Consider the following 11,355-nt stretch of genomic DNA (forward strand, 5'->3'; position numbering starts at 1 on the left):
TAGAGAGTCCCTTTGCCACTCAGAAAGTAAGGGAGAGGCAAACGGACCATATTTGAGGTCATTGTGGTACCTGATGATTACAAATCCAGAGTAACCCACACCTGAGACCCTGTGTTAAAAGACAAAATTGCCTATTGTGTCTCATATCTGGAGTTCCAGTTCTCAGAAATCAGAGTCACAGGGATCCTTGGGTAGTGCCCACCAGGTAGGACTACCTGTCCTGCTCCAGACTGCCTTGATATAAAGAGCTAAGCCAGACTCACAAGTAACCAATGGACCAAATCGTGAGAACCAAGATGCTGGACCTGAACATCATGCTGGTTTCTCCTCTCAGTATCACAGCTGTGAGTCCTTAAAAATTATTGGCTATATCATGGCTCCGTTTCCTTTTCTGTAAAATGCATGCACAGTATCAACACCTCCACCCATGTTACATTCGATGAGGAAATGAGGTCGTATTACTGGAGAAGGGGGGATCCCGTGAGAGGTGCACTTCAGTGCCTCTGAGAGTTCTAGCGCCAGGCAGAGTGGCTCAAGCCTATGGCCTAAGCACTATGGGAGGGGAGTTGTAAGGATCACACTGCAAGTTGGAGACCAACCTGGTTCACAAAATAAATCCCAGCCAAGCCAGGGTCACTTGTAAGATAGTTTCAGAGACCATAAAAATCCAGCCACCCTCCCAAAAAGACACAAGAGTGGGCTTTTCCAACTCACCCATGTTCCCTCCTGGGCTTCCTACTATTCCACAGAATGAGGGATCCAGCAGTCACTATGTCCTGACTGGCCCAGCAGAGCCTGGAGTGTGGTGTGGAGAGCTGCCTTCACTTCTTTGGCTTCTGCAAGTCTGGGACTCTGTGGAGATCTGGCCCCTTATAAATCTGGGGGGTATGATTGAATCAGATCCACCCAGATCTTACCTTCCTGTGTGGTATGGATCAAGACAGGATAAACAAAAGTTTCTAACACCAATCTCAGGACGGTGAGGCAAGAGTTATTGACTAGAAATGCATTATACCCTGGGCTACTGAGAGAGACACAGTGACAATTTTAAAGAGCAAGGAATTAATAGTAATAAAAGACCTACAAACAGAAGTATTAGCCTGCCTTACTGGTTTCGTCATATATGAGCAATTCCTTCACATATATAAACATTTGATGGAAAAACGAAGATGGGAATTTTTTTTAACTCTGAATTTATTCTTAAATGTCACTCTGTAAAACCGTAGCTAATATGTAGTAACTGGTGAAACGGACTGTGCTCAACTTCTTGGCAAAGGAATATGAAGAAAAGTGGCAGAAGTCCTGGTCAGTGGGACAGGGGTTAGCTTCTGGTGTTGGGAGCCAGGACTGCAGATACCAGGAAGTGGAGCAGTGTGGTTGAGGATCCAGCCAGGAGCTTGTAAATAGTGGGGCCTATGTCTGGGTGTTGCTACGTTTAGGGAGGAATCTCGAAGAAAATAGGTTGGACACAGCAGAGTGGGTGTAAAGGCGACTCTAGAGAATGAAGAGAAAAGAGAGAAGCTGGAGGTGGTGGGCAGATGTGGAGGAGATGGAGAAAAGCCCCAGATCGCTAAAATAAACAGTTCAGGAACAAACTCCTTCTGCCAGAGCAGTTGTTGCAGAAACTCCAGAAGGCAAAGTGCCTATCCTGTGCAAAGCACTGCCTGCCACTGTCCAGGTGAAGCGTAATGAGGAAAAGTTCCAGAAAGAAAAAGCAGAGGAATGCACAGCCCCATCCCAGCAGTCTGCAGTCAAAGATGTGGGAAGCAGGGAGGTTGGAGTGATGCAGAATAAGTGTGAACTGGGCTCCACAGTTCACTTCGTAAAGCTTGGCAAATGAATGCAAAAGAAAACCTAGCCCAATGTGGTTTTGCAGCCTTTAATCTCAGTCCCTGGTAGGCACAGGGCGCAGGTCTCTATGAATTAGAGTCCATCTTGACATACACAGCAAGTTCCTGATAAAATAGGGCCATACAATGAGACTCTGTGTCTAAAACAAAATCCCATGAGCTGTAGGGATGATCCAACGGTTAAGAGGACTTGGACAAGATGCCCCCAGAACATGCCTGGTGGTGTACAACCCTCTGTGACTCCAGTAAGTCCTGTCAAATCTCTCCACTCTCGGCCCCACTACTCTGGAAGCCCTGCCCATCACCTTCCTGGTTCTTCCCCTCATCCCTCTGCTGAGAGAGAGAGAGAGAGAGAGAGAGAGAGAGAGAGAGAGAGAGAGAGAGAGAGAAGAAGGAGTAGAAGAAGGAGGAGGAGGGGAGAGGAGAGGAGGGGAGAAAAGAAAAAGTAATACAATATGAAATTATAAGCCTAATAAGCCCTTTCCAGAATAACTTGCTTTTTGGCTGTGGTACTTTGGGTCAGCAATAGAAACCCCATCTAAGACAGCGAGATTTAAGGTTGTGTGGGCAGAGTACATCTTATGCTGATTCTTCAGTGTCCTCAGCTTCAATAGGGGTTCTCCCACTCATCCACATCCCAAGGTACTGGATCCCCGACACCCTCCCAGGTTGACGCATGAATTTTCTCTGTAACTCAGCGAACCTTACAATGAGAACTCTAGCTTGATTTCCCATAACTCAAGCTCTGTGGCTGCTAGAGACAAGATTCTCTTCCAGGGAACACTTAGAACCCTTTTAACGATTTCTCCACATCTCCAGCCATTCAGTTTTATCAAAGAATTAATTGTGGTCCTTCGCCCTTTACTGAGATTCTAAAAGTTGGTTAATTTTATCACAAAACGCATTCCTTTCCTTTGGTAATTTAATCCGGGGACACCAAGAACAACCAAGCAGCAGCGTCTTCCTCACTTTGCACAAATTTCCAAAAGTCTTTATAAACAGGGTCACAAAAACCCCACCCTCTGACAACTCAGACAGTAGTCAATGCATTTGTCTCTATAGGTTTGTAAAGCAGTTCATACCACGGCATTTCTGTAGTGTCTATGGGGAGCATCAGTGTCTGGAGAAGCTTCTGTAACTGCAGGTCATTTCTTCAGCTGCGCCCTTTGCAGTCAAACAGCTTCTCTTCTAGACACTTGCTTGCCCCACTCCATTGCTGCTGCTGTTCTTTATGGTCATCCCGTGGTTTCCCAGCATCTCCAAAACTGCTGGGGTCTCTTGCACTTTCCCCTCTAGCCTCTCATAGCCTCTCATAGCCTCTCATAGCCTCTCTTGCTGGTGCCACATGGTTTGAATGACCCAGGCATTGCAACCTGAGAGTCCTGAGATCTTGCCCATCTCACGGAGGAGCAAATGGCCTTCGATATGAAGTGCAGTGGATGCCCAGACACTTCTCCAGAAGCCTCTCCAGCCTCCGCCCCCCCAGGTCTATACTGTGGAGAAGCTGCTGCGGGAGGATATATTGTCTGCTCCCGTGGGGAGATTCGCCCAACACGTTTACTTTGAGCGAAGCCTCAAACAACATTATCTCATTTTGTGGGTCTTGAGTAATCGCTTAGAAGGAATCCTTGTAAATCACACGTGCCCAAATTTTAAGGCATTGGACAGTCGATACATGCAGACCGTCCTGGCTAAGTACTGTCATTCCTTGGTGTATTGTCGTGTTCACTGGGAAAGAGGAGTGAGATAAAGGCTGGAATGTTGTCCTTCTGGTTTTAGTAATTACAGGTCAACTCCAGTAGTACCGAGGACTCGGTAGACACTCCAGGGTTCCCCAGGTTACTGCTCACTGTCTTTCTACCTAAATACATCATCAGGTTTGCTCAGTGGTGCGCTCTAAAGGAAACCTGAGGACTTGGAGCAGAATTAAATATCAAGCCCTGTTATCAGGGTTTAACAGGCTGGGAAATTAACAAAATGTGGCTCAAGCGGGTTTTAATGTTATATGTGATGGGTAAATGAGACTCTGAGGTTGCTGTGCGTTGTCAAGCATGGCCCTCACTGCAGGAACTTGGCAGTGGGAACACAATCGGTGAAGTGAAAAATGTATGGTATATTAATACCTGGAAATATATGATAAAATAAATTTGTCTTGGGTACTCTGGGATACTTTCGTCTATGTCAGTGAGTAATATGGAGTTGAAAGCACAGTAGACCTTCTATACTATAATCTCTCTCCCCTTTCTCTGTGCTCTTCATGGTTAACAAGTTTGGATATAAATCAGGATCTTCCTGATCCAAAGTGCTGGGATTGCCCTGCGCTCCACGAGCGTTTTCACTCTTTCTAAAGAAACAAGGTCTTGACATTGATGTTAATACTGACCTAGATGGAGATCCTGGATAACTCTGTTAATTATTATATGTATATAAAATTAATAATGATGTGAAACATTTAAAAATCTGTAAAAACAAAAAGATACTAAAAAATGTGCAGGTGTGTTTCACTGAACAGTGGGCGTTTCTGAATGTTAATATTTATCCTAAACTCTTTCTTCATATAAGAACCATCTTCCATGTATCTCAGGAGTAGGGCTGTACACAGGGAGTACTGAAAGGAATAAAGATTACTATGCTCCCATTTGGTCTGGTTTTGTGAAAGACATTTTCCTGGTGTGCCATGGTAGTATACACCTTCAATTCCAGTACTATAAAGACAGTGTTCAAGTCCTGCCTGGTCTGCATAGCAAGACCGACTAGAGCTACACACCGAGAGTCTGTCTCCAAAAAGAATCACCATGAGAGACAGGAAAGACCAAGTGCTAAGCAGATTTGCTGTTCTTCCAGAGGATCTGGGTTAGATTCCCAGTACATGCATGGTGGCTCACAACCCTCTGAAACTCCTGAGGATCCCACACCCTCATCTGGCCTCTGAGTGCAGGGCACGTCACACATAGCTTTACTCAGTCTTGGTGACAGTATTGCTAGGAAGCCCTGGGGTTAGATCTAGAAAAGACAAAGTTTGCACGTGACACTGGCTACCCAGGGAACCTGTCCTGATATGGGACTCAGAGTCCCTTTACACTGGGCCTTTCCTGGCCTCTGGGCCTACAGAGATTACACTGGGCTGACATCCTAGACCACTGAGTTCAGATATGTCATCAGCACAGCTGTCCACATCTGGGACCCAGCATGAGCCCCTCAGACTTGTGAATGACAAAATAGGATAGAAGAGTTTTCTTGCTTAGATATGACCCTGAGACCTAGTGCCCATGAGCTGTCCTGATGCTGGGTTCTCTGTCTGCCCTTCAGTTCTTGGGTACATCTCAATTTCCAACTTAACCTACTGCCATCTCATAAAGCACATAGATGAAAACTGTTTTCATGTGTCACCTTAGCCCCTTAACTGTGAATAGGTTAAGAGAATCAACCTGTTACATCATTAGGAAAAAAGGAATTCCTCATTCCTGGTCTACAGATGCTTCAGGATTCTGACTGCCTGGGTGCCTCAGTTGAGAAGGTTACACAAAGAATATGCCAGACCTCTCTGTTCTCAGTATCCCTTGATTGAAAAGTTAGTTGTACAACAAGTGATTGCCAACGTGGCAACGAGAGCTTGGGTCAGCAAAGGAAGAAGAAATAAATGAAGAAAGGAACAAAGGAAAGTGGAGTATTTAAAAGGAGATAAAAGGACAAAACAAAAGAGGGAAGACAGGCTTGTGTCAGGCCAAAGCTTCAGTTTCAGGGGACAGAGGCAGGGAGAAGGAGGTCAAGGTCATTTTATACTACTAAGGAAGTTGCGGGTGAGCCTAGGATACTTCAACTATGTCTGGACTAATAATAACAACAACAACAACAGCAACAACAACAATAGAAGTAGAAGTAGTACTACTACTAGTAGTAGAACAAGAACAAGAATGAGAAGAACAAGATAGAAGAATCAAAAGCAAATTTCTTATGAGGAATTCACACCCATTCGTCCAAGTTGAATTTCTCTTGTCCCGGTGCTTCAAATACGTATTAAAAATCACTTAATAAAACCCAACTCTGTTTCCTTATATGAACCAATAGCTTTCCCTTCGCTTTATCACATGAATATGTGACCACTGGATGTAATCCCAGCAACTAGGAGATAAGGGAGAAGGAGCAAAACCGTTGGTCATTCTTGGCTCCAGAGTAGGTTACAGGATAAATAGCCTGGGATCTTCCTTCTCAACAAACTCAAACCAAGTAAAAACCCGAGAAGAAAAGGAACGAGGGTTTTCCCTACCCTTGAACTGAATGACCTGGTTCCCTGTTCAAATTAGTCATCCATGTTGTATCCCAGTTTCCTTTGTACTCACGTGAAGATGGTCCCAACACCTTTCACCACATCTGCTAGAAGCAGCAGCTGAGTGTTTCTGTGGAGCAGGGAAGGGTTCAGGACACAGTCAGGCTGATAACAGTACTGAGATGAAATGAAAGATGGCCAGGCTAGGTGGCCAGGCCCAGAGTGGACAAGTCCAGGGTGGCCTTCATCATAGGGTCCCCACTACTCTGCCACTCCTGCCTTTTCCTCAGACCTCGGGTTCCTGCTATTCCTTGATCTCCTTCACTGCTTTCTGTTTCTCTTTGTGCCTTTTGGTGATGATATTGCCAGATCCTCCTTTCCTGATTACTATAGATTAGCTACAATTTTAGAGATGATTTTTATTTACAACAATTACAGGGTTAAAAAAATCTATATGGTTCACATTTACGATGTAACTTTAGGTCATGTGAACATATTTAGTAAACGTGTCAAATATTAAATTACATGGGCATAGTGGCTCATGCCTTTAATCCCCGTGTTGGATTAGGCAAAGCAGAGGCAGACAGACAGATATGGGGACTCTACATGGTGAGTTCTGGAATGGTCAGAGCTATGGAAAGAGACCCTGTCTCAAAAATAAATGTAAACTATGGATAACTATTTTTGGTTGTCAGCTTGACTACATTTGCTATTAACTAACATCAAAAAAATAGGGACACAATTTGTTTGATTTTCCTCCTAATTTTAAATCGGTAGATCCACTTCTCCGCCCGAGGCTAGAAGACACGAATTTTTCATCTGGATCTGTAAGGCATGGAGGGAACACACCTTTGATCTGAGCCATACCTGCTAGAATCCTATATAAGGACATGGAAGTAGGAAGCGTTTGCTCTTTGGCTGCAGATCGTCACTTGGCTAGCAAGTCCGTTCCTTCATCTGCAGTAGAGCCTGCCTCTTCAGGAATCTAGTGTTTCCTGAAGACAAGAAAAGACCCACCTGGACTTTTGGACTTTCCTGTCACAGCCAGTTCAGGACCACAGCCTGTAAGTCATTCTAATGAATTCCTTTCAAGAATATATTTATACATAAATACATACATATATATACATACACACATATATGGAGGAATTTATTCTACTAATACTAAATAGTTGAGCTTGTTTGTACATAGTTTATTTGGTATTTGAATTTGAGCCTAGAACTTGTTATGGAGCCTAAAACTCTCTAAAATTTGAGCCATCCTCCTGCCTTAGCCTCCTGAGGTGGGATTAAAGGCTCCGGTTAACCTTTGCTGATCCACTCTACACATCCAGGTAGGCTGAGGCTGATTCAGGCACATCCCAGAGCTTTATAAACAACTGGATCTCCACCTGGTTGTCAGACTTCCAGAAGCCCAGGGAAGTGAACACAGCTCTTCCTCCACAATCCAGACTTTCTCTCATCCACCAGGTCACAGCGAACCCAGTTCCAAGACTCTGTGGAGTACACCCAAGCTCTGGAAGGAAAATGCAGGTGATTTGGAAGGCCGTGGGGGGGGGGGGGGGGAATCCACTTTTGTGTTTTGTAGAGGATAACTGAAATATCTGTCTTCAATTGCTTTCATAAATTTTATAGCTAAATGAATGTCCCTACCATACATCTCCTCTCCGTATGAATATGGAACCATTTGGTGCTCAGAGCAAGCCTGATGGAAGGCATTGTGGGCTGTGTCCACGGCCAAGACAACTTGGCGAAAACATAGTTAACTACCTTGAAGCCATGTCTGCAATTAGCAGACATACAGAAGTTGGTCCTCTCCTTGTACTTGTCCTTTCTGATTTTCCCTTTGTTTAAGGCAGCATCTCATTGAACCAAGGCTAGGCCACACCCACTATACAGCCAAGATGACCCTGAACTTCTGAACCTGCCTCCACCCCTTAGAAGAGAGATAGGATTATAGAATCATGCCGAGCACTCTCCTTACGTCTTTCCTGACCTATCATTATTTGTTCATCTAATTCATCTGATCTCTTCATGTATCTGAATCAAAGCTGGAGTTTATGAGGACGCATAGATACAGATGTGTAGCACTAGGATAACAAAAAGGAGTTCGGCGAGAAAGGGGAACGAAGGGAGTGGCAGAGGTCTACAAAGGAGAGGGACTTTGGGAGCTCCTCCAATGTTCATGGATGTTTCCCCTGGTGAGGATGGACCGGCATCTGTAGAACAGGAGTGAAGAGTCCATTGTCTTTGCGATGCTGCAAGGGGCTGGGTCCGGAACCTGCTCACAGCTGAGAGACAGAATCTTGTTGCACGAAACAGTTTTAACACATTCTTTATTTGTTTCTGAGCAGAGAGAAGCAAACCAAGGTGAAAGTTTGGAAAACACCGAAGAATCCAATGTGGGAAAGAGTGTGAAGGAGGAAGAACAAAGGCCCTCAGGTATTCAGAGGCAACTCTGAGCTAAAAACCAAAATCTTCTATCATAGTTTTACATATATACAGGCTTATACAAGACTCCAGATGTGGACAGCTGAATCAAGAATGGACTTGAACTCAGTAGTCCTAGGTTTCTGTCCTTCTTGCATGAGACCCTAAATTTTGAAAGCTGTTAGTGCCTCCCTGGGAGAGAGGAACCTTGAGTCTGGGCAGAACAATGTCCCCAGGTAGCACTTGTCCTGTAGCAGCCCTTTCTATTCTGCAATGCATTTCCTATGACTGAAGACACCTACGCATACTTGTAAGTGAGTGTGCTCCACACTGCTAAGAGCAGGACGGATAACAAGTCCGAGTTTGCACGCACATGTTCCTAATGCCCTGGTGTCTGAATGAAGACATCTCTGGCTTGCCAGTGTGCAGAAAGGGTCTCTAAGGAGCTCAGATGCACATGTGCATTGCATCAAAGGCACTCATCACAGCCCTCCGTCCCTTGCAGGTCGTTCCCGTAGCTCATGGACCGACTCTGAAATCAGGGTCTTCCTGCAGGAGTGGGAAGTAGTCGAACAGGAAATGGGCCAACCAGGCAGGAAGCTCCACAAGAAGACCAAGTCTCTTTGCCAGCGCCTCTATCAGCAGGGCCTGAAGAAGAGCTGGAAAAGCTGTTTCCACCTGCTGCTGAGCCTGCAGGACCTGCACAGGACGCTCTGCAATGAGAGACCAGGGATTGAACCCTTGTTTTCTCCTTATTCAGAGGCTCTGTACAGGATCCTGGGCTCCACTCCCCATGAAAGCTGGTTCCCAGGTTAGTCTCTTCTGTATCCGCCTTTGGGTTCTCTAGAGAGCAGCATCAGGTGACCTGTCCTTCATGAGCACAGAGCAGAGCACACCATGTGGGAATCCCCATTCCCACAGGCCTCCACTGCACATAGCAGCATAAATGTCTGTCCTCTCTGTTTGTCTGTGTTCCTCTGTCACCCCAAGAGATTGAAATTTGGACCTGTTCAGGATAGACCAAGCCACACAGGACAGCCCATTGCTAGACGTGATTCAGAGAAAGTGAGGGTGACATACTTATGAATTCTGTTTCTCCTCCCTCTCAGGTCCTCTCTACGATGAGGCTGATGACTCCATGCTCCCTGTGTACCCTCAACCTCCCATGTACCAGCCTTCAGATTATGGCATCACTGTTCCTTCTGCACAGCTTCAAGGGAACCCAGTGCCAATGATGTGCCAGGAGGATTCCCCGTTTCCCACATGGGAGCCCTGGAATCCCAGCTATCCACTGTCAGTTCCACACCTACTTCCTGGCTTTGCCCCAGGAGACCCCAGCCTCCAGCAGCCATGGTCAATGTGTGATTTACACCAAGATCCCCAATGAAGAGAAGTGGAGATTTTCTGTTTATTCCCTGTAAACCTCCGGATCATGCGATATTGTGGATTTAGGCATCTTTCTCTACCTCATAAGAGAAGAAAATGTGAAATTAAATGAAGGTCCACGAAGAACTCCCTCGTGCCTTATCCTTGTAGCTTCAGCGGGGTCCATAACAAAGAGGGGCAGTGGATCGTTATTTGAGGTTCACATGGCCCCCTGGAACTCGCCCTCTCCTGTCAACATCCGTCTGACTCCTGGCATGGAATCTCCTCTCCCACAAAGGGCAACCTCCACTTTCATAGACGCCTACTCGTGCCTCCTTCATTCTCTCGCCCCCTTGTTACGGGATCTTTGTCCAGTGTGTCACAGTCTCAAATTCTCCACCACACGAGCGGCGTGCCCAGAGCTGCATATATAGCTGAGCGGTCAAGCAACGGATCGTTCAGCTACACAGACCTTGGTTCATCTGCAGCAATGAAAAAATAACCAAAGATTGATTTAGTCTCAACATCGGACGTATTCGTAGGATAGGAAGAAACATAAACAGAGCGGCGGCTGAGATCGGGCTCCATATTGTCACAGACTTCATCAGCACTTGATCCACAGTGGTGGCAATATCTGTTGAGACTCAGGTGCTTTGGGCTTCTGGGAGGAATTATGTTACTAGTGCTACTTATTAGTTCTTTGAGAGCTTGAAGACTCAGTCCGTGACCCACTGCTCCTCTTTTCTCTTTTTAAGTATGGCACTCACTGCTTTAGCTCTCCATGTGTTGGCTCACCCACCCTTCCATGGCTGCCATTTGCTTTTTGTTCCCTCAGCCTTATGTTCTGCCTGGCTAGCCGTTTTTGTTCCAGAGAGGGGAGTGTGCCTGCGTTAGCGTCCTTATTTTTCTGCAATGAAATCAGGAAGGGGGGGGGGGCACAGGCACGAATGTAATAAGCAGAGGACATTTGCGTGTCTTAACCCATCATTGTAGATTCTGTAGTAAAGGGAACTTTCCCTCAGGATATGAAGGCAAATTAAAGCACTTTTTATGGCTGGCAATAATCCTACCATATAAGCAGAATCTGACATAACATCTAAGGGTCTTCTAATTAACTGTAATGTAGGAGCCAAAACAGCCATATATACCTGTTTGTCTGAAAAACGAATTACTAAAAGATTGGTTAATATCCAGGCCTGGAATCCGTCCTACACCGTTAGACCAGCCATCAATAAGTTACATAAAGACCTTTGGAATGGGGTTATGTTGGACAATTTGCTAGTCACAAATTGAGTTCATATAAGGAAAATACCATAGCTTGCCTGCTGAAGTAAAATTTCTAATTCTTGAACAAAAATCTATGAATGAGATGTAAAAATCCATTGTGTTTGGTAATGCTCTTAAAAACTGCTTACTGGGTAGTGGTAATGTAATTGTTGACAT

At 45.3% G+C, this 11,355-nt stretch overlaps 1 protein-coding gene across 1 annotated transcript; it reads left to right on the forward strand.

Annotated features, from left to right (window-relative positions):
* Nucleotides 1–7,430: 7,430 nt before the first annotated feature.
* Msantd5l1 (Myb/SANT DNA binding domain containing 5 like 1) lies at nucleotides 7,431–10,892 on the forward strand. The gene is made up of 4 exons (XM_039087186.2): nucleotides 7,431–7,650; nucleotides 8,472–8,559; nucleotides 9,053–9,358; nucleotides 9,657–10,892. The coding sequence occupies exons 1-4, from the start codon at nucleotides 7,645–7,647 to the stop codon at nucleotides 9,932–9,934; spliced, it is 678 nt and encodes a 225-aa protein (XP_038943114.1). The 5' UTR covers nucleotides 7,431–7,644; the 3' UTR covers nucleotides 9,935–10,892.
* The last annotated feature ends 463 nt before the right edge of the window (nucleotides 10,893–11,355 follow it).

This window comes from Rattus norvegicus, chromosome 10 (assembly GCF_036323735.1).
Source record: "Rattus norvegicus strain BN/NHsdMcwi chromosome 10, GRCr8, whole genome shotgun sequence".
NCBI classification, from domain to species: Eukaryota; Metazoa; Chordata; class Mammalia; order Rodentia; family Muridae; genus Rattus; species Rattus norvegicus.

Coding starts and splice junctions, on each gene's coding strand:
- Msantd5l1 (XM_039087186.2), top strand. Junction 8,560..9,052: donor GGAAGAACAAAGGCCCTCAG/GTATTCAGAGGC, acceptor CGTCCCTTGCAG/GTCGTTCCCGTAGCTCATGG. Junction 9,359..9,656: donor CCATGAAAGCTGGTTCCCAG/GTTAGTCTCTTC, acceptor CCTCCCTCTCAG/GTCCTCTCTACGATGAGGCT.